The sequence below is a fragment of the Anastrepha ludens genome, chromosome 3, assembly GCF_028408465.1.
Source record: "Anastrepha ludens isolate Willacy chromosome 3, idAnaLude1.1, whole genome shotgun sequence".
NCBI classification, from domain to species: domain Eukaryota; kingdom Metazoa; phylum Arthropoda; class Insecta; order Diptera; family Tephritidae; genus Anastrepha; species Anastrepha ludens.
Genome location: NC_071499.1, coordinates 131,639,376 through 131,663,258, shown reverse-complemented (window position 1 = coordinate 131,663,258; position 23,883 = coordinate 131,639,376). Strand labels below are relative to the sequence as shown.

At 35.2% G+C, this 23,883-nt stretch overlaps 1 protein-coding gene across 2 annotated transcripts; it reads left to right on the top strand.

Annotated features, from left to right (window-relative positions):
- The first annotated feature begins 5,108 nt into the window (after positions 1–5,108).
- Positions 5,109–23,071, top strand: LOC128859309 (uncharacterized). Of its 2 annotated transcripts, XM_054096197.1 has the most exons (7): positions 5,109–5,229; positions 7,776–8,078; positions 8,216–9,310; positions 20,427–20,637; positions 21,308–21,847; positions 21,913–22,027; positions 22,095–23,071. In XM_054096197.1, exons 3-7 carry the CDS (start codon positions 9,041–9,043, stop codon positions 22,735–22,737), a joined length of 1,779 nt encoding a protein of 592 aa, XP_053952172.1. In that variant the 5' UTR covers positions 5,109–5,229; positions 7,776–8,078; positions 8,216–9,040; the 3' UTR covers positions 22,738–23,071. The 2 variants fall into 2 exon arrangements, with proteins under 2 accessions (XP_053952172.1, XP_053952171.1); XM_054096196.1 differs by lacking the exon at positions 7,776–8,078.
- Positions 23,072–23,883: the final 812 nt, after the last annotated feature.

Genomic DNA, 23,883 nt, shown 5'->3' with positions numbered 1-23,883 from the left:
TTACGCACCTAAAAGTTGACTACGAAAATGACACAGAACTATTTTGAGAAGAACCTTTGAAGCGAGTGGTGGATTCTCAGGCACCGGTCAGGCGTGCTGAGAGAGCCACAAATGAGAGTCCACGCATCAGTATGCTGCCTATTGAGAGCGCGCTCAAAGGAAGTTTAGTGTGCGAAAGAGAGACAGCAAGCATTTGTTAAGCGAGCAATTGAAAGTTTTGAGGTGAATTGTGAACAGCTGTTGGGGGAAAGTGTGTTGAAGTACAATTTTGTTTAATAGTTGAAGCAAACGTTAAATTAGCCATGTTTTTCTAGGCGCCTATGTATCAGCGCTTACAACAAAAAAAGAATATCGACCATTGTCCATAATCCATGAAAGCATTTGGAATGACCGTTCAATTAATATCCAATCAATATTTATTGACGTAAACTACGAACTGGAAGCCGCAAGCAGTAAGAAAAGGTTTTAATAGGAAAGTGTGTATTGTTGCATTTATCTTAATTGTTTTCGGAATTATCTGTTGAAATTTCCTTCAATATTTGCCGTCGATAAAGCAGATTGCAACACAACTTGCAAGCATCGATTCTATGCGCAACTATTTCATAAGCGCATATAAAATTGTGCGTTTATTGTCTCAGATTTTACAGATTTAAGCGCAGACGTATATGCGCTTAAGAACACGCAGCTACAAGGGTCGTTTGAAAAGGCCGTGCAAAAATAAAAACTACTAAATTGTTTGGGGTAAACCTTTTTATTTTTCGACATAGTCTTTTTTTAGACTTATACACTTCTTCGAACGCTGTGCTAGTTTGTTGATCCCTTCCGAATATTAGGATTTTTCCAAGTCTGAAAAATAGCCATTCGTTTCAGCCTCGATTGAATAAAATCTCGTTTCGTTTCTTATAGGAAATCTGGTGCACAGTTAAGTGTTGAAAATGAGAAAGTGGTGAACTGAAAAGATTAAAATTTTAAACGAAAAATAAAGCCTATCAGTCCCGCTGAGCTGTTTTCAATATATAAATTCTTTTCACAACTTTTTCAGAAGCGTTGCGTAATTCTCACCACATTCAGGACTAATTTTTGAACGCAAGTTTAACTGTGGTAAATATTTCAACTTAGCTTAACCCTGTGAAAATAAGCGCTTAAACTTAGTTTAACTTGAAATTAAAGTTAAGTTTGCTCTGAAAAACTGGACCACCGTTATGTTCATCTTTTACCCACCACAAATGTTATGCAAAGGTGTCATCTGGTGGCCATTAGCGCAAGTTTCAGCTACCAAAACGTTGCATAAACTTGCCATGCGCGCAAAAAGTTGCCAACTGAATAAAACTCTTGAACACAATTTCCGCGCCAACAAGTTGACAATTTCCACTGACAATTCTAAGCGTAAACAAAAATATGCTATGGCATAGCAGGCACATCAATCGGAGGGATGAGTCGAAAAAGCTCAACGTATCCAAAAATGTTCCCAAAAATTCTTCCCAAGGCGCGAAAATCAGTGGGTTAGCACTTGTTTACTATCACAGCTGCACCTCCGCTTCGTTTTATTGCTTCAGGGTCACACATCTCGGCTGCCTCGACCACTCACTCATACCCTTTAGCCAGAAAGTGGAGGGCTGTTTCACATTACATGCATCAACTTATCCGTACAAATGGACACACATACACACTTTTGCTTCGCTGGGGCTTTCTGGTTTTTCCGTTTGATTTTAATGGCTTTTCGTCTTTTGCGCCCCCACAACGGACGCCTCGATGAATTCATACTAAACCGATGTTTCTCACCGAGTTTGTCAATGCATATTGAGCGGTCTATTTTTGACGTGATAACGTCTTATAATTCGATGTAGCCGGCTGCACGCACCAAAAATACGTCGTTATCTTGCTCATGCGTCGTTACCATGCTTGAACTGCAAGCTAGAGCGCGAAACGAACGACAAAGAGGTCCCCGCGCTCAGCAACGTTCGACATCTGGCTCTCTCCTACTTGAGTGAGCATATACATATATGTATATGCGCATATGTATATGAATTCACATATTTGTATTTGCATATGCCTTCTTCCTGTGTGCATGGTAATGAACCATTTCTCTGTTGAGAATAGGACGATGATAGGAAAAGTAGGAAATGAAAGAGGGTGTTTCGAGTGTAATGTGTCAAACGTCAAATCGATGATGTTGCCTCTTAGTGTTGTTGACTTATTAACGTCTGATCCACAATCGAAATTGAAGATATCTTTCATGAATTTGATAAATGTTTCGTAAGTTTTCACGTTTGTGTAAATGTAACTTGATCAATTCCATTGCGATTCCATTTACGTCCTTCTCTATATCCATACAAAATATCTATCAAACAAATAAAATTAAAATTTTCCTTTGTAACGTTATCACGTTAAACTATCGTCAGTAAACCGACTTTACAGACAACCTCTTTTAATATTTATGACTTCTTATAACCACCTACCACACGCAGTTTCACTCTTCCTTCAGTTCTTTATTTTATTATTTTGCAATTTTTTTATCCAAATTCGCATTGTGCTGCCCACCTATTTCGATTTTTGCGCAGAACAATTGAATTTATGGCTTAATTGCTAAGCCGATAAACAAAAATCGTATTTCCTAGTTTTTATTTTACTCAAATCGAATTGAAGCTTATCGCTTGATGGCACTTTTTTGTGAGCGAACGCTCGGGCGTGTCCAGTTTAAAAATTTTGCTGATAATTTTTTTTGCAATTTATGTATAAGTGAATATCGCTCGCAAGTTATGATGTGATTAAAAAATCCCTGACCTCTCTGACAGGAGCACAGATACTCGTTCAAATTGTATCCATAGACTAAATGGTTCAAACGTTGTATAGATAGATAAAGGAGTTCGCTCAACACGACATAAATTGACATAAAATGACATAAATTCAAGGGCATTCGCATTCAGAGGAAACCTGAGAGAGTTATAGAACTTTGACTGAAAGAATTTAGCCCGGGCAACTTGGTACTAGTGAGGCTTTCGGCTCATCTGGCCGTTTTTGTGTTTTTTACTTATTATACCTATGTCCCACACCCCCAACGAAATATAAGATACGAAAGCTGGCGCAAATAATTTGACACAAAAAGCTCTAATAGCAGTGATAGAGGGGTATACTCACAAAAGGTCGCATTTTATAGTACAAATCAAATCAAATATGTATGGTCGCACTAATTATGGTGCGCCCACAAGCCCAATAACCGAAAACGTATAAATAAGACATTTCTTCCTAAAGTGAGTAGATTAGATTTATTTATTTAAATGAAAAAATTCTAATGATCTTAGGCTAGAGGCTATGTCTCTTAATCAGACTTTAAAAATATGTTACATTTTTCTAAGGTTTTTTAAAAATAGTTTGATGCTGCTCAGTGATGTTCACTAATCGCTTGTCTGCAGCATCCCCTTAACGTTGGCTTTTGGTTAACTCAGAAATACCGCTGTTTCACATTGTTCAAATTTTTGGTTGAGCCCTGGAATTAATGCATTTGTGTATCCAGTTCTTGCATATCCTATTCGCTTTTTATTGCAATATACTCCTATGTATGCAGAGAGGCTCTTTTTCAAATTTAGCTATTTCGTCGGTGAATTTTCTTTCTGATGCTTCACACATGGCCAGGAATCCAGATTTCCGCTGCTGGTAAAAAAATCGCTGGTCAATTGCTGTGCTAAGAAAGAGTAAAAAGGAGAAAAATTTAGAAATCCATTTGTCAGATAATGTATTAGCGATCATTAATCCCATAGATGCTGCTAAAAACTATACAGAGAATTGATGGATTAATATTAACTTGAATTTGTAATGGTTTGTTTTTTTATTTTATTTTTATTTAAAACTTTCTTGCTGTATAGAAAGCAATTGCAATTTTTTTGCGTAAAATTTTAATTCAAGCCTATTATTCCTAATAATTAGGTCAACATTTTGCTTGGATAATCTACAGTTCTAAAAGCTCAGCAAGTGATTGAATTTTTTCCAAAATATCCAATAACCTGTAACGCATAAGTTGCAACGGGAAATATGCTTGTTTGTTTCCCCTTCGATTCGCTCACTTACAAATGTCGGTATCAGTTAATCAACAAACATGTTTGTATATGCCTATACATAAATAAACACACATGAATTATGCATACGTGCAGGTTGCAGCGACCAGTTTCCAAAACGCTAATCAGGGGAGCAAAGTCCAATGCAACTATCAACGATCCAGGTAAGTTTTTATTATTGTTGTTTCTTCGAATAGATATTTCTAAGCGGCCACAAATGCACGCAAAGCACTGATCAAAGCAGATTGTGTAAATATGTAAATAAGTTATCAAGGCAACCCAGCCAGCGAGCAAGTTCTCTCACACTCTAAGAGGTCCCCTCATTTAACATAGAAGAGCATTTTAGAGACGTGCCCTCTTTTACGGTATTCGTTTAGTTCGTACGAATTGCGCAGGCGATAAGCAGCCAGTCGAGGATTATTTATAGAGCACTCACATTTTCTAAATGATTACAATCGAGGGGTGGGCCTTAAAGGTTTTTTAAATTTTTTTTCTGAAATATTAAAAAATATAAAGTAAAATATTGAAAAAAAGCTTCAAATGTATTATCTGCAAAATTTATATAAAATAAAAAACAGTTCCAAAATATTAAAAGAGTTCAAATATTATATCCTAATATTTTATTAATTTACTTTAATTAAACCCAAAAAAGCTGCTTTAGATCCAAAATTTCTTAATAGATACACAAATAGAGATTAGGTTTGTAAAATCAAAAAATAATTCATATTTAGTTCTAAAATTCCTAAAAATTATGTGAAAGTAATAATAATTTTTTAATATTTAAAAATAAAATTCCTTAAAAAAACAGTAAAACTTACGTCTGAAAAATAAAAGAAGAAAAGAAAACTGTTTTGCTTCTAAAATTCTAAACAAAAATAGCAAAATTAGAACAGTAAAATCAAAACTATTAAAAACTTTTTTTTTTGTACTTCCATAAATAATACAAAATGTCCTAATAAATTTCCGTACGTTTGCCAGACCCTGTCCTACTAATCGAGAATACCGCTACTGTGATGAGTCGCCTTTTGAAAACAAAAATTTTATCATTCAGTTTGTTTTTGCCTCTCCCATTGAACGCTTGCATTATTAGTTAAGTACAGTTACTTAGCGTCTGGTGTAAATTATTTTGTTCTGCGCCTATTTTACGGTTTCCAACTTGTGCTAGAAAGCAAATTATGTGAGTAAGAAGTTTTCGTAGACATTAACAAATGACATAAAATATTTTTGCATGCAAAAATTAGCTTATCACAATTTAGTCCATGAAATCGCACTTCTTGGTTGATTACGTGAGGAGCTCAAGACAGGCTGCAGTTTGACAAGCATAGAGATCAAAAATTACATGGTATACCCTCGTTAGTCATTTATGGAAAAAGGATAGTATCGTTTTCTCAAAGGTGAAAAGCGAGTCCGATATATTAAAAGTACCTGGAACGAGAGTTAATTCTTGGCATAAGAAATGAAATGATACGATTAGTTCATCATTTTTTTTTTTAAATTGATATAAAAAAGAGGACTAAAGTATCTTAATAATTGATAGCGAGCACTAAGGTAGACTTGTGCTAGAAAAATGGTTAACTTTATGCTAGAAATCGATGCTGTGAGTAGACCAAGAGTTTGAGTTTCAGACGACTTTTGTAAGGTAAGGGAAAGTATACTGAGTCCTTTCGAAATTTCTCAAAGCAGAAAGTAAACATATTTTTGAACAGACAGATAGGGCTGTATAATATAATATAAATATGTATGTATGCATTTAAGTATATATTTTTTAAATTTACTTTTCGTTAGGATTTCTGTTTAAAAAACTTGCACCACTCCAAGAATATGCCTAAGTATATCTTGTACTCTTTTGATCATTATACTATTATTCTTACAATTTCTCCAAATTCAGATTGATTCTAAAGAAATGAAGTAAAATTCTACTGGGATTCAAGTGCCTCAGTTCATAAAACGAGAACAATAATAGCAGTATTTTAGTTTTCTTTGACCGTCATCCAAAATGTACCACAGAGGTTAGATGAGCTAAAATTGCCATGTGCAGTTAATACAACACCCGTTACTTACAAGACCTGCCCTCTTAAACTCGCTCACCTAACATCCCTCCCTCTCTGGACCAAACCTGTCGAAACAGCACGTTTTCTGGTCCTACCGTTAGATGAGTTAGACGATAACGATTGTTGACTACACCACACTTGCAGGGCCTAGTGAACTATTACAACAACAACAAGATGTACAACCATTTGAGGCGGTTCAATAACTTTTATATACATACATATACACATACACATACATAAATTATATTTACTCAATTGAACGATTGACAGAAAAATAACAGAAAGATAGATTATTTTTCCAACTACGTCTCACTATGTTAATTATTTTTATAGATTATTACAGCCGTTTAATTAATTCATATTGATGCGTTATATAAAATCCAATTGTATTAAATATTGTATTTCATCTATTTTTACTTAAATTTGAACTTTCACCCGTCCAACCAGCCAAAGTATTATTAAATGTTATTAAATTATTCACGATGCAAGCCGCACAGAAAGGCCTAAGGCCGAAAATTATCACTGCAAGTTTGTGTATTAAAGCTGAGTCCGGTTACATTACTCTAAAATCCGAAAAAAGTGTTTGTGCTTTCCCCTTAAATCCGAAAGCTTTCACAGTAATCTGCAAAGCTTTTTACATAACTATACAGCATCAGAAGCCCAGAGGGCTTTTCTATTAGCCTACGACTCTAAAAAAAGTTTCATCAACTACCAATGGGACTGTAAGATCTAATTCGGCAAGATACTCGTAATGAAAAGAGATGAAGTTTCATTCGAGCCTCATTTAGAGAATAAATGTATATAAAATAGTTTTATACTTGGTTTCGATAGACGCCTCGATAATTATAGCAAAAAAGGCTGTTATAGCTGAACAGTCGCAATGTCTTTCCCCCTGAATTTCCAAAACCGCTTTGTTGTCTCTTGCATGTAGCGCATTATCGCGTACATAATACCTCATAATTTCATACATACCTAAGTATTTCATGCGCTTGTAATCAGCAAAGTCAAGTGACGTCAATGACGCAACGACACAGCGACTGACTAGGCAGCATCTAGAATAAACAGGAAAATACTGATGCTGACGACGAGGTCACAGATGTGGTCAGACATCATTTAGACTGAAGAGAGATTAAGAATTTTAAGCGCTTACAAGAAAGTAAGGAATAATTGTGCCTGGGGCGGGAGTAAATTGAAATTTCAAAATTATTTTGATTAAGTTAAGCCGGGTTTAAATTGGTTTGAATTTGTTTATCCGCGCACAGTTAACCTGGGGCTTTCTCTGGCTACCAGCGATCTGCTTTGGACAGGAGATCTTCGAGTTGAACGAAACTAATGATTTCTAACCGCTGGTAGATTTTATGCTGTCGTGCAGCCTCTGGTACTAACACAGCAGCACCTCTCTTCAGTGATTGGGCACTGTCCGATGAAAATCCAAGTTGACGGCTATGAACCCATTAGAGTCAATATAATTTCGAGCCGCTTTTGTGAGAACTGTTTGGATAAAAATAAGGCTGGATTATCTCTACTCGTGAACTGATCAGCTTTTACGAGGTTAGGTGAATTTGGATCCCACTTTTTAACTAAATCTTAGGAATCAGACGAGTTTCCACAATTCATAAGTCAAAGTTCATCAATATCCGGACCTTACGTTTTCTTCTTCTCCTATCTTCAGATTTTTCTTAATCGTATATCAGAGAACTAAGATGTTTATATGCTGAAGTGAGTGCAGTGAACCCCGCTTCGTTTGTTTTCGGTGGAGCCTAATCTTTAACCCCCCTGGGTGAACCAAGCATGATATTATCTGGGATTTATGATTGATTGGAGCTTTGAAGTGATAGAAATGCGACTGCCAAGAAACTTTTAGTCCTCATTAGGGATTTTAAAGAGTGTTACTCGTACACAAGAATTGCTCGATTTGCTGTGCAGCAGCATAAGCATATCTACCTACGTACATACATATGTATGTAATCTCAACGTAATGGAACTTCAATGTGTATAACAAAATACTATAAAATATAGAAATATTGTAAAAAATACTAATTATGCTCAACAGTAAAGAAAAAATAAGTAGTTACGATGCCTGTTTTACATTCATTTATTTTTTATTTACAGATTTAATAAATCGAATGCAAAAGCACTGTGCACAGGCACACACATTCGTACATATACAATAAGAAAATATATTTTAAAAACTCAATGTTCTTTCGCTATTGGGCATGCAACGAACAACTGCAATCGTTGAAAATAGCAAATATAACAACAACAAGTCAGCGCAGGTTGCACTTTGCACCAAATAGCCATTTTTGAAAAATAAAAAACATTACGAGAACAACTTCGTTAATAAATTTGATAAAAAAATGTAAGTGGACCAGCCTATTTACAAAAACATAAGTACGAAAAAAGTAAACAAAAAATACGGTACCTATTCGAAATCTCGAAAACGCAAAACATTCAGCCAAAATCAAACAGCGTCAACAACAAAAAGTATCAGTTCACGCACATACACATACACATTCATATCAATCGGACTAGTAGGCAGTGCTGTTGGCGCAAGAGCTACAACAAAAACAAAAAATAACAACGTAGCTCTCTACAAAAGGCCTGCACAGCGACGAGAGCTCCACACAGCCGGCCACCATCGATCAGTTGTGCCGCGACACCCAAAGACTTTAGATGCGCTTGCGCTAAATACCAACAACGAACAAATAAAAAAGAAAAAACAAATATTAAAAAGTTGCACAGACGAACAAGTCTATTAAACACCGTACGGTGATAAAGAAAAAGTTGTTAAGTGTTTTTGTCCACCAACAAACTCAAAAAAGTGAAGTGATCTCAAAGGCTCAAACAGGACTAAGAGAAAATATTTTTAATTTAAGTTTTTTTATAACTATAAAATATTTTATTGCATTACGTACACTTCTAATTCGCTTTTGAAAAATGATTCGTCGTTTGGTACGCTCCGTGCTTATTGCGCCGCCTATGCAATCCTCCGCGACTGCCGCTGCATCCAGCGCCCGGCATTTAAGCACAGCTGCCACCGCGCAACCCACGCAGACGGGCTTCAGCCACCCGGACAAATTTCTAATCTACAACGAAGAGGAAGGTTACATCAAGCAATCGCCTTTTGAGCCGATCGAGCTGCTCAATCTGACGATGGACAAATATGTGTGGCGGGATATAAAAAAATATGAAAAAAATGTTGCCACGGTGAGTAGGAAAAAAAGCGTTCACTCGTAAATATAATTTGTGTAAGTGAAGCATCGGCGCCTTTATTTCCTTATTAGTTTCTCCGCGACAGCTGATAAGAATTTCCTTTATAATATTTTTAATTTCACTAAAATGGTGGGCTTTTATTTGCGGCTTATAAGCTTCCACGTTTCAGAAAGAAACTTTCATAGTGTGGAAAATAAACAGCGTGGCGGAAGAAAAAAATCTTGCAAAATCTTTTTACTGTGCTTATGTTAATTTAAAACGGTAAATAAATCCAGCGAGAAGCTTTCACATGCCGGGGAGTAGCTTTCACAAGAATTTTATTGACGTGCTGTTAAAGTTACTCTGTTCTTATAGTAAATATGAGCTGAGCTTTCGTTTATGATTGGTTGATTAAACTGCAAAATTAAGCGTTTTCAGTAGCAAGAGTGCTTTTGGTACGCAATCTGGAGTTATGCTTGTTCATTCCAAATTTATGCAAAATGAGACAAAAAATAAATGTCTGAGCGCTCAGTGGCGATAAATGTATAGCTTTGTCAGATTTTGTGTCGCAATCGAAATTTTTTTGCATTTATAAAAAAGTAAACAGAGAAGTGTAAAGTAATTGAAACCTGTTATTTTTTTAACAAACGAGTACATTTTTGTCGAACAGCAAATTACTCTTCGTGAGCTGGTTTTCAAAGACAGAAATGCCAACGGAAGGTTGTCATTTTCTGCCTGAGGGCAAAGGCAATTATAGACTGTCTTTTTAGCTGCATGAGAGTTATCGATGCTAGAAAAAATTACAAAAATATTGATGTAAGCAGTTGTTTTGGCTGCCGGGCTCGGCTAGGCTATTTTCAAACACCCTGTATTTATGTACAGTATTCTTCCGGAACAACTATTATTAATTGTTTTAAATTTCGCTGCGGAATTTTGTGTAGTAGCTGTATCTTAAAAAAACCATAAATCCCAGCCAGTCGTCCGGCAAAAAAGTTAAAACAGCAAAAAAATCAGCCGTCCAACAAATGTTTAACCCGTAAACGTTAATAAAACGTAATCAAAAACAATTATTTTATAGTCACAATTAAATTTTGTTTCTTTGTTTTGCATTGCATTGTTTTATTTTTTTTTTTTTCAAAGCTAAAAAACTATGGCTGATTACTGAGCGAACTTTGAACAGCGAGAGCCACCGGGGGATTTAAATGCCGCTGATAAGATTACAAAGTTGGAGCAAATTTGAGTTGTTGTTAAAAACGGGGAGTCATAGATGAGAAGCATACACATAATACGTGCACCTGCACCTGTACGGCACCTGCAAAATATAGCAAGCAAGAATAAAAATATATCGTAGATAGAAAATTTGTGAGCTTTTGTCGCCAGTGTTCGCTTTTATTTGACTGCTCAAAAATGAACGGAAAATTTAATTTTAAATTTTACAATGAGCTTTTAATGAAATTGTAGTCGGACTTTGCCCCTTCTTTTATTTTTTACTTATTTTTTCATTTATTTTTTTTTATTTTGAATTTTTTTGATACACATATATATTTATTTTTTTTTATTTTTTCATATATATTATATATATATATATGTATATTTTTTTTATTTAGGGTTTCTTACATTGGGTCGGGTTTAGTATAATGCCGCAAAGTGTAATGATTTATTTAATGAAACTTATCTTAATATTATATATATATTATATTATTATTACTAAGAATTTTGAATTATTAAAATTTGTTTACAATTTGTCGCGAAACATTCAATTCCAGACAGTAATCGAAATTCTAAGGAAACGTAATGAAAGTAAAATAGAACTGACATTTCGTTCTTCAGCTGAGCTTTTCGCGAGTTTTTGTTCTACACCAGTAAGAAAAAAAAGCAATCAATTATCGACAATAATTGTTAATTATTTTTCAATAGTTTTTGCATTGTATGAAAATCACTGCTTCTACATACACTTTAATTATACACTAAAACTGGCATATAATTTCATTTGAGACTTTTATCAGAATTTAGTTATGAGATGACAAAATGCTTTGTTGACTTAATCGCCGGAAAAATTACTCAACTCAGGCATTTAATAACAGGCTGACGTAGCTACTTACTTAAATTCATACACGTAATACACTAACAATTGACGAGATTCATTGCACAAGTGAAAAGTTGCACTCGCTTTTCAATTGAACAGAATTTAATGTCTATATGCACACAGCTACATATGTACGTATGTATGTATAAAACTAAGTGCAACTGGGAATCCAAGTACAAAAACATTCATATCAATTTCTGTTATAGATCCCTGTAGGGAAATCCACCACTTTCAAGTAGTTGGCTTCCTAGGTAACAGAACTTAATGCCCACGAGCTTTATTTGGGGCGAGTTAACCTAAAGATACTAAAAAAGACTAATTCTTTTAATTGACTTAAAATTTTGGGCGAATATGCTGAATATATTTTACTATTCAGAGAACTAAGAAAAAAAGCATATCTTACTTTTTATTATTATTATTTTGTAATTTTTTTAATTTTTTTTATTTTTTTTTAATTTTCAAACCCATGCAGCCCCTTGACGTTATTGAAGTATGCAAGTTATGTTCCAGATGTACATATGTACCTACTTATGTATGTGCGTAGGTACACGATGCTGATAAAACACTTGTTGCACCGAAGTAGACATTTTTACAGAGATTGCAGGCAATTGGCGATAATTGAAGGCAAGCAAATATAAATACTCGACACACATACATATGTTTTTGTATATACTTATGTATAAGAGGACGTGTTCACATGCTCGTGCAAGCACTTGAGGCACATGCGAGTTCATTGAATTCTTGCAAGCCAAATAACTGTTGTTTTTTTAATTCATCGATTTTGTACTGAAGTTTTTATTTTTTTTTTTTGCTTATCTCAGTTTTTGCGTTGAAAATTTTATTTTTATGCTGTGCTTGTTGAGATTGGCCTCCAAAGGGAAGAAGCTACAGATTATTGTTAGCTGATAGTCGTTAGTTTTCAAAGTTTTTCTGATTTTAACACAACATTAGAATTTTTTTATTGTCACTTTGGAGTTCAATGTCTTAAGATAAAAAATGAAGCATATTTTTAGAATTTATTCCAGCGGAAAGTTTTTAAAAAGCTCTTTACATTGTATTTATTAAGCTGTAAAAATTAATATGACTGAAAATATCACCTGCAGAGCTTTTCTTCTACATATTACGCCTTTTTGACGAGCGCGTAGCCGAACCAACTGCAGCTGCAATTTCTAATTTTATAAGTATATAAGTGCGTAAGATTTTTTAAAATATTATTTTTTTAATTAATAAATATCGAAATTAAAAAAAAAATTATTAAAAAATTTAAAATAAAAAATTTAGAAAAAGTTTTGGGCAAAAAATTAACAATTAACAAAAAAGAATTTTTCGAAAATTGTTTATAAAAACAAAAAAATTTATCCGCACTTTCATACTCGAAAACTAACTTCTGAAATATAATAAAAAAAAATAATATACAGTTACAATTTAAATCAGTCGGTCAAGACTTTTTCGAGTTATGACTCCGACCTACTAGAAAAATTTAACTTCAACTGCTCCAAAATTCAAAATTAGATGTATTTAGGGATTTTTTCCCACCATCATCCTCTTATTAATCCAATTTTAAACTATTAGCGCAACTTTTAAGTGAAAAGCATCGATTTCTTGACATTTCTACATTGGCCTAACCCCTTAAACAGGTCTGAAAACCCAGCAATCACCGGCGGCAACTGGACAAAAACCATTGTTTTCTTGCTGATTTCTACTTTCTTACATTTCAAACGGGATTAGTACCAGAAAAGGTACGCAATTAATTGCGTCAGAACAACAATTGACCTTGGTTAGGGTGTTTTTTATATGTATCGAACTAATTTAGGCTCATTTTTATGCAAATCGCTCGTTATCTGATTACACCAGATAATCACTTGTGGAGGGTAATTAGAATTCGAGCAGAGTCCATTTATTAAATTGTGCAGTTGTTGTTGTTGGCATATAGAATTACTTTAATATGTACTAAATATTTACAGGGATCAGCTAATCTCAGCTTTGGGCAAAAGTTGACTGTTTTTTAAGTTGTTTCTGTTGTTGTTGTTCCCCGCTTCATAGGCATATTCAAAGGCGAAATTCTATAATATCTATGAAATATTGGTATTTCTGATTATTTTTAGTGTTGTTGCTTTCTAATATTACAAAATTATTTGTTTTTTTAATCGCATTTAAGTAAAATTTTTTGATATGAATAACATAAAATGTGTTTTTCGGCTGTGAAGCAGAGCACTTCGTATGTGCGTGTGCCGGCTGTGCGTCGGGGAACTGATTCGGCACTGCAGTCAAAAACACGAGTTTAGTTTCTTGAGAGACTATCGCATCACATCTTTGGCTCACGAATCTGCTTCTGCTGAATCGAAAAAACTTGGTGGTTGCCATAAAATAATGCAAACATACATACATAGTTTTTGCTGTAATCTGAAAAATAGCAACTTTTATTTGCCAGCCACCTTAATGAGAATGCGTAAATGAGGTCACAAGCAAAAAGTGACTAAGTCGGAAATCATAAAAAAAGAGCTGTTGTAAATGTAAACGACACATATGTATGTATGCATACTCCACAGTAGCCAATATATTTTTAGAAACGGTTGGCAAATACAAGACAAGTACGCTTCTCTGCCGGTGAGTCCAAGTATTTTATTCTAACGCCTTGTGCCATATTTTTATTTTTTCCAACTTCCGTACAAATAAATACATTTTTGGGTTTTGCGCTGGAGAGCAGGTGAAATACATACAATATGGTACATATATACATATAAGGGTATATGAGCATGAGAGTAAAGTTTTCTATTATTCTAAGTTTTCATAAACGGAAAAAATTAAAGAAATATTTGCCGAGGGGTGGAAATGGAGCTTTGTTAGTAGAGTTTTTCATTACTTTTTAATTGGCAGTTGTTGCTTGTGGCAACAGATATGTTCGAGTATAATTGCAATCGTAGTTTATCAAGGTAAACATGACTGCTCTGTAACTGCATAATTATGTACAGTATGCAAAATTCGTATTAGTACATGCTTGAAACCATTTTGTTTTATAGATAATTAACTAAAATAAGGCCAAATAACAAAACCGCTCACAAAGTGTATTGAATTACAAAAAAAAAATAAGAAAGAAAAAAATTAACACTTTTCACAGAAGCAAAATTCGTATTAGTACACATATATTTTTAATGATTTAAAGAGTAAATAAAGGATAGTTCAGAAAATTAATATTTTGTAGGATACCCTCGTTGGCTTAGAACAGCACACAATCTCTTCGGCATAGATTCCACCAATTTTTTTGTGAGATTTGGAGAAATCTTCTTCCACTCTGATTTGAGGACTTTTTTGAAATGTTCTCGGTTCCTTATTTGATGATGTTTCAGTTGCTTTTTGAGAATCGACCATAAATTTTCTATGGGATTAATATCCGGGCTTTGTGGTGGTGTTTTGAGATAATTTGGACAGTTATAAAGGATCTCTAACCTTGTATCCAACGCCGTGTGCTTAGGGACGTTATCTTGTTGGAATATAAATTTTTTTTTGCAACCCAATTTTTTGGCACTTTTGTGTAGATTCTTTTTTTAAATATCAATATATTGCCTCGCAGTCATAATTCCATCAAAAAAATGCAACTTTCCTACTCCGTTTGCCCCGAAACATCCCCGTACCATCAGAGAACCACCACCGTGCTTGAAAGAAGGCTGCAGATTTCGTTTTTGAAGGCTAGTATTACAATCTCTCCAAATTTTTATGCGTCCATCGGACATTTTTATGTTAAACTTACACTCGTCCGAAAAAATTACCCTCTTCCAAAACAGCATATTTTTGTTTAAATATTTCCTGGCGAATATAACACGCTTTCTTCTATTGACTGAGCTTACATACGGTTTTCTAACCGCAGTTCTGCTTCTAAATCTCAATTTTTTTACATAATTGCGCACTGTTTGAGGTGTAACTTTGATAGAAAAGTATTTTTCTAGTTCTGCAGCTAGTGAAACTCCACTGACGGTGGGATCTTTCCTGATAAGGCGTTTCAAATAACTCTTGTGCCTCTGTCCAAGCTTTACCCTGTTCACATTTCGAAGCTTTTTGTCAATCCTTCCACTGTCTCTATAAATTTTGACTACGTTTTGTATTGTAGACACACTTTTCTGCAATGTTCTCGCAATTCCGCATAAAGACTTTCCGTTTTTGTACATATTTATTATTAATCTCCTAGTTTCGTTTGATAATTCTCTTACTTTAGGCGACATTGCAAACTAACTTCGCGAACTTCAACAAATGGCTACTAAAACGCAACTGTCCAAGGTTAAACATTGAATGTTTAACACAATCGTTTCGAAAATAGCGGTAAATACCAAAAAATTGTTTACAAATTCAACGCATACTAAATGTACTAATACGAATTTTGCCTGCAGTAGAAATAGCTACACTGCTACTAAAGCTATTTTTTTCAATTCTATGCAAATGTTTCGGAGTTTTTGTTATTATTCTATTTTTTTATGACTATGACGCACTACGATTGAAATCAATTGCTTTAAAGTAAATTTGAAAATATACGTGGTATTTTTATTTGTAAGAGGGTGTACTAATACGAACTTTGCATACTGTATATGCATTTGCATGTCTATAATAATCACTTCTCCTTAAGCCACTGCAGAGTTGTTGAAACGTTAATGTAAACACTTCCCCACACACAATCGCGCAATTAGCCTATCTACAATATTAAATGCCAGAACAACAGTTTAATTGTCGGTCTTACAGTGTTGTTGGCTACTATCGCTTATCTTTTCAATTGTTTGTGTTGGTTTTCTCCTCTGGTTTTTGTTTTTTGTTTGTCAGTGAAAAATTCGGCTTGTCATTGTATGACGCGCCCCCAGCACACACACGCATCATCAGCAAGCGCGATCGCGATCATTTATTTAAGCAACACAATTTTGCTTGCCTTCAACTACCGTTCGCTGCGCCGTTTCTGTTTCGTATTTTTAAACATTTATACGTAGATGTGTGGGTTTGCGCAGACTCGTAAATCATTCTGTTTGTTTACCACCTTGCGCTCCCACTTAACGCGCTCGCTCCAAGGCACATACACGAATTTAGATCTAGACTTTGGACATTGGTCTACTGAACTTTGGAATGATACAGAAAATCAAACAAAGAAATCAAAAACAAACAAAAACAGCGCGAATTTTTTTATTAATTTTTTTTCATTGTCTGTCTTGAATTTTGTTTATTTACGCTAAAGATTTTTTAATAATCACATCCATATATAGTACATATGCACATACATACAAATATTAGTCTTTGTTAAGCGGCAATTTTAGATAAATAAAAATTTTAATTTAAAATAAAATAAAACCAAAATTAAAATAATATTTGTGAAGCTCACTATAAATAATTTGGCCTTGAAAATGTTATTAATACTTCTTATGCGTCCTAGTTTATTTATTGCTTTATGGAAAGTCCGTAACCACTCAACCTTTATTCCAAAAAACTACCAAAATATAAAAAACAAAAAACGTTCAGATGAAAGCTGAAAAGACCAGGTCCGACCACAGTGTGAATTATACCAGTTGTGGTTGTTGTTATGACAACGAACTAGAACCGACTGTGGGGGGGAATGACAGGCGTGCCAGTATAACATGTCAGCAGACACTTCAACCATCGTCAAGACAGGACTTTACTGCTCAATTGCATACTCAACCCAAAGTAACACCTGTCGTCTCCCAATACATCCTCTCTTTACCTTTTCTTGCTTCACTTTCCCTTACAATAGTACCTTGGCCTATTCGCTTTTTTATCAAAAAAAAAAACGCAAAAGAATTTTTTTTTTTATTATTAGTATTTTCATTGCAACTAGTATAACATTACATATATATACTAACGAGCAATTTTTGTGGAGTTTTGTTACAACAAATAATTTGAGTTAATCCTCAGCAAAATACAATTCATACTTTTAACTGATTTTTATTTATTAATTAGTTTAAATCTAGAGGTTTTTTACGTTTGAGCCTTCGTTTCCATTTTGTATTATCGTTAAGAATCGAGGCTTCATTGTTCACATGCTTGCTTAGTCGCTCTGCGTGCGACTTTGCAAATTTCTTTATGGTTGCCGTAACCGAATCAATATTGAGGTCACGTTCTAGATCTTGCGTCCTAATATACCATGGAGCACAAACTGCATGCTTGAGTGCCTTAGTCTGAAATCTTTGTATTTGCGCTGTGTTACTATAGCTGGTGCAACCCCATAGCTGAATCCCATAGGTCCAGATAGGTTTGAGAATTTGTTTGTAAAGCAGTATCTTGTTGGGTGCGGATAACGCTGATTGCTTACCCATTAGCCAATGCATATTTTGGAATTTTAGGTCCAGTTCTTCTCTTTTCTTTTTCACGTGCGCACTCCACCTAAGTTTCGTGTCGAGCGTCATACCTAGATACTTTGCTGTATTAGAGTATGGTACTTTAATGCTGTTTATGTATATTGGCAGGTAGTTGGTCTTTTTGTTTGTAAAGTTGATGTGTACAGACTTTGTTTCGTTCAGTTTAATGTGCCATTTATCTGTCCAGTTGTATATTTTATTGATAGCAAGCTGCAGTTGTGCAGTAGACTCTATTTCTGTCTTTCCGACGGTTAATATTGCAGTATCATCAGCAAATGTTGCTATAAAGCAATTTCTGCTGTTTGGCAGGTCGTGAGTGAAAAGTAGATAGAGAAGAGGTCCAAGCACACTTCCTTGCGGCACACCAGCTTTTATCTCTTTCAGTTCAGAGAACTCATCTTCGTACCTGACGCGAAAATAGCGCTCAGACAGGTAGGTTTTTAAGATATTAAAACATTTTGTTGGCAGTACATTCTTTATTTTCCACAGCAGGCCAGCATGACATACTTTATCGAAAGCTTTAGAGACATCGAGAAATACAGCCGAACAGACATTTTTTTCTTCAAATGTGTTCTCGATGATACGAGTTAATCTGTGAATTTGGTCAATAGTTGAGTGGCGCGCGCGAAATCCAAATTGGTGTGTTGGTATTATTTGTTTATTTTCTATGATATTGTTCAGGCGCTTTATCAAACATTTTTCCAACAGTTTTGACAAGATGGGCAACAGTGAAATCGGTCGATATGATGCTACATCATTTGGAGGCTTTCCTGGTTTTAGAATCATGATGACATCAGCTATTTTCCAATAGATTGGAAAGTATTGCAGCTTAAAGAAGCATTCATTATGTTTGTTAACTTAGTAATGATGTTTCGTGGAACTTGTTTGAGGACTTCGGCAGTTATTAAATCAAACCCTGGAGATTTCTTCGACTTCTACTTTTTTATCTCGGCGCACATCTCATCTTCAGTTATGGGTACTATATCGCCATAATTATCATTGGCTATGCCATCATTATTTAGTATTGGTGATGTGTCGCTATTGGGTGTAAAGATTTTTGCTAGATAATCTGAAAATATGTTTGCTTTTTCTATGTTGGTTTTCGCCCATCCATTATTGCCTACTTTGATTGGTGGATTATGGTTAGCTGGCTGTTTAAGCTTTTTGGTGCATTTCCATAGTGAGTAGTTTGTGTCTCTTTTATTATTTAATTGCTGTGCGTAGTTTGTAAATGATTGATTTTTGTATTCTTTAATTTTATGGCTGAGATCTTTCGCTGCTTTGTTCAAAGCTGCTTTATCAACAGGTGATCTTGTTTGATGCCACCTACGCCGCATTTTTCGCTTTTTTAGCACCATTTCTTTTATATCTTTTGTGTATTTGTGGCCAGCGGAAATTTTCATTAAAGGAGGTGTGCTCGACCAAGCAGAGCATCTATCTTTGTTGTTGATTCCATTGGAAACGTATTGTCTTCAGATTCTTCTAACATTTTGCGGAAATAATCCCAGTCGGTAAATTGACTAGTTAATTTGAGAAAAGAATTGACACAGTTGATGTGAAGCCATTGAAATCAAAATTGCGTCTCTCGGAAAAATTTGTCCCGTATCGAATTAAACTGGCTGCGTCTACGTCTTCGATTCTTATCAGATATCGTAAAGAGATTCTGCCCAAAACCCATAAGTTTTTGCACCAGTGGCTCTTGTTCGAATCAGCTGTTTGTGTCAAGAAGTCTGCACAATTTCGAATTTTATTTCGAATCTTGAGAGCTCTTTTGGAACACCCTCTATGATATTCTTATCATGCACTACCATGTTATTTAGCTGATTTATTTGTTTGGTTTATTTTTCTCGAATTTTTTGATAACGGAATAACCAGTGCCACCAAGCGTCAACGACTGTTTAATTGCATCGCCCAGCACATTTTAGTTAATTGCACAATAAAAATAATAAATTGCAGTAAAAATTTAAAAAGTGCATGAAAGCAAACTGATTATTCAACTTCAGGCATCTGACACATAAAAAATCTAGCAAAACTGGCTCAGCTAGAACGTTCAGCTATGCTTTTTTTATTTTTAATCTCTGCCTTTAGCTTTTGACGTTATTTGCTTATCTATCAAACATTTTTGTTGTTTTGTTGATCTATTAAAAAGACGCAGCTTCGACTTTCCGCCTTTCGAAATTTTAGAAACAAATTTGATGATGAGTTTTAAAATTTTAGAAACAAATTTGATGAGAAAAAATGTCAAAATAATTTTGTTTCATTATTTTCATTTCTATTTCAAAAATTAAAAATAAATGTAATTAACCAACCCATTTTTAATTTGCAACCCATTTTATTGTTCTATGTTTTATTTTGATAAAAAATTTAAATTAGCTATAAAAAATTTTCAATTAAAAACAAAAAAACTAAAAAAAAAATTTATAAAAAAAGTTATAAAAAAACAGTTATAAAAAAAAATTACTAAAATAAATTATAAGAAAAGAAAATATTGAAACAAGAATTGAAAAAAAATTTAATTAAAAAAATAAAATTAAATAAAAAAATAAATTAACTATTTTCACTTTACAGCCCATTTTTTGTTCTATATTTTATTTTGATAAAAAATCTTTAAATTGAAAAATAAATCAATTTTTATATTATTTATATGTATTGCATTTTTCTATATTTTATTTTAAATATTTTCGGGCTTAATTTCTTGCAGGTTTGCATTCTCAGCGGCCGTCAGTACACCTATGCTCAGTTACGTGACAGTAGCGCTGCCTTTGCCACACGTCTGCAAACCAAATTCAAGCTCGGACTAGGCGATACGTTAGCCGTGTGCTTGCCAAACTTGCCAGAATATCCGATTGCGGTGTTGGGCGCTATAGAGGCGGGTCTACCGGTGACAACAGTGAATCCAATATACACAGCAGGTGAGTGAAGGGTGGAGAAGTTGTAAAAGAAAAATTTAAGCACAGTATGACTTCCAAGCCAAGACGTGCCAATACCTATTTTCTTCATAACTTGGAACGTTTATCAAATCGATACTACCAGTGCAATTTCAGTTCTTATCTAATAAGGTTGAGAAAATAAATGCAACAACTAATATAATTTTACGATGCGTAGGTTCTTTGTTCCAGGTTGCATTGTATGAGTTGTATATGTAGATAAACCCACTCGCCGCTTGATTAGTTCCACTTCAGCGGTGTTTTGTTGTATCTGTATCTGCTCAATTCGGCTTGACGAGTGCAATGTCGTAGTTGTTTAGTTGTTTATTTATTTGCTATTTGTTGTGTTGTGATAGGTTCACTGTTCGACCTTCACGGCTACTGCGCATGCATGAGCACATTTCGAGTTTCTAATGATTCAGTGCAGTTCAGCACAGTATGCATGAAAAGTTAAGCCACGTTAGACAATATACTCGTATGGTGTACCTGAAAACGAAATCTGTGCTCAACTAAGACTGATTTCGAAGAAAGCTAGACGTCTACCGCTAGCCAATTCGTCTCATATTTCATAACTTTCTCTAGCTTTCACACAAACACTATTCTTTTATTTAACTAACTTTCCCTTATTTTTTATTCGTACTTTCTTCCACTTTAGACGAGATCGGTCGTCAGCTTCAGCTGAGCAATGCCAAGTTCGTTGTCGGCACCAGTCTTGGATATGGCGTCATACGAGATGCCTGCAAATTGGCACAAAAGAATCTTCCCATCGCTGTGATTCGTTTACAGCCAGATGAGGAACTACCCGCGGGTGCTATTGATTTCTTTGAACTCATCAACCCACAAGCCGCCGACTACTCACAGTTGAAGCATTACGACGTCGATCCGGATAGCATGGCCTTTCTTCCCTTCTCATCGGGCACTACTGGTCTACCGAAAGCTGTGCAGCTCTCACACAATAACCTTGTCGTTAACAGCGAGCAGCTGGAGATTGGATTTAAATTAAGGGCCTCCGGAAGGCAAGAGGTGGTGCCAGGCATTCTGCCCTTTTTCCACATTTACGGTCTTAACATTGTTATGCTCTCGAAGTTGGCAATTGGCGGCAAGTTGGTTACCATGCCGCAATTCCGTCCTGAAGATCTCATAAAATCGCTCCACGAATACAAGGGGACATTTTTGAACATCGTGCCGCCAATCGGTAAGTGTTTGGACACGACTGTGGCATCAGCGCTGTTTTCACATAAATCTTTTCACACATTGCAGCACTTTTTATGATCAACTACCCAAAGCTGACACAAGAGATGGTGCCCGATTTGAAATACGCAGTGATAGGTGCAGCGCCTATCTCCGAAGCAGATATTGAGCGTTTCCTAAAGAAGTTAGTATGCCATTTGATTCCATTTAAAGTTGATTTTATGACAAAATGCTCTGTCTTCTATCCACAGATTCCCAAATACTAAATTGCTGCAGGGTTACGGTATGACCGAAACTTCACCGCTCACTCTGATGGTTCCAACAAATAATACCCGCTATGGCTCCGCTGGTGCACCTACTTCCAATACTGAGGCAAAAATCGTACCTATTGACGGTACAAGCCAAAAGGGATTGGGTCCCAATATGACCGGCGAGCTATGCATTCGTGGTCCCCAAGTCATGAAAGGCTATCTTAACAACGACGAGGCCAATGCAGAAATTTTCTACCCTAACGGTTGGTTACGCACTGGTGATGTTGGCCACTACGACGACGACGGCTACTTCTTCATCACCGACCGCATTAAGGAGCTAATCAAAGTGAAAGGCTTCCAAGTGCCACCCGCCGAGCTGGAGGGCATTCTCCGCGAGCACCCAAAGATCTTAGAAGCAGCTGTCATACCACGACCAGACGAATTTGCCGGCGAACTTCCACGCGCCATTGTGGTGCTACGCGAAGGCATGACAGCCACCGAAGAAGAGATCTACGACTATGTGGCCGAACGTGTGGCGGAATATAAGAAACTAGACGGCGGCATCGTTTTTGCTCAAACAATACCCAAGAATCCAACGGGAAAAATAATGCGAAAAGATCTAAAAGCGCAATACGCGAGCTAAGCACGCGGTAAGGAGGGGATATGTGTAGAGATTAGACTAGACTATAGGGTTGGGCCTTAGAAGAGGGCGATGATCGATCGATCGCATGTTATAAGATATTTGTAGGTTGTAATTTTGTATTGGCAAAAGTCATTTAAAATTGTTATGATTTTGAGAATTGTGAAGATGTTTTCTACCAGTTAAGTTTTATAAAGGCCTTGCGAAATTTGTATAGTGGCTGTAAATGGCTTAGATGTAAGTGCACACGCATAGCATTTAAAACGCTGTGCGTGTATATATATAATGCATTTAACTATTGTAATAAATTGGCTACATAAGTAAGCGTACAAAAGAATCCAGAGAGAATATCTTTAATTTTAATGAAGGAATGAGAAATTTTTGAATTGGAAATGTAGCAATGGGCGAATTGCCTTCCTGGACAGACAGATTGCCGCTCGTTAAAAATGTGGGCATGAAAGTAAAGTAAATGGGTCTACATATAAGAAATTGAGAAAAATTTACTGATAAAATATTATTTTTTACACCTTTGATTTTTCTACAATTATCGGCAACAATAAAAACAAAAATTCTTATACCCAGAATTAGTGCACGCCTCTCTACACACTTCATTTTCGCCAAAATAGCCAGCAAGCCTCTGTTTAGCCATTAAAAGCATTTCTGTTTAGCCATCGTTTGCTGCCTTGATAGATCGGCGTGAATTTAGCACTCACGTGAAAATTCCTGGTACTTTAGAGGGAAGTATTCAAATATGATGAAAAACTAGGCTGTGTTCGTAAATGCAACATGACGCGCAAACTACAATTGCATAACAAACAGAACGTTCAGAAATGCCAATATGGCAGCACTGCAAGCGTTCAAAAAGACAACAATTCTATCAGTTGTCACTCATAATTTCTATCAAAAAATTGTTTACTGCATTTAACTACGATGTTTGATGAAAAGTAAGTGCAAAACTGTTTTATTTTAATTTTTGTATTGAAATTTAATTAAATTATGTTAATAATAATTGTATAAATTATTATTTTTAAATTTTTAGTGAAAATCTCAGTAATGCGGAGACACAGTTTGCGATCATAATAATATAACTAATCGCATCTAAACTTGGGGTAGGTATGTTAAAATGCGTTCCATCTAAACATCCTATAA

Coding starts and splice junctions, on each gene's coding strand:
- LOC128859309 (XM_054096196.1), top strand. CDS start 9,041: ATGATTCGTCGTTTGGTACGCTCCGTGCTTATTGCGCCGCCTATGCAA. Junction 21,848..21,912: donor GAACATCGTGCCGCCAATCG/GTAAGTGTTTGG, acceptor CACACATTGCAG/CACTTTTTATGATCAACTAC. Junction 22,028..22,094: donor ATTGAGCGTTTCCTAAAGAA/GTTAGTATGCCA, acceptor TTCTATCCACAG/ATTCCCAAATACTAAATTGC.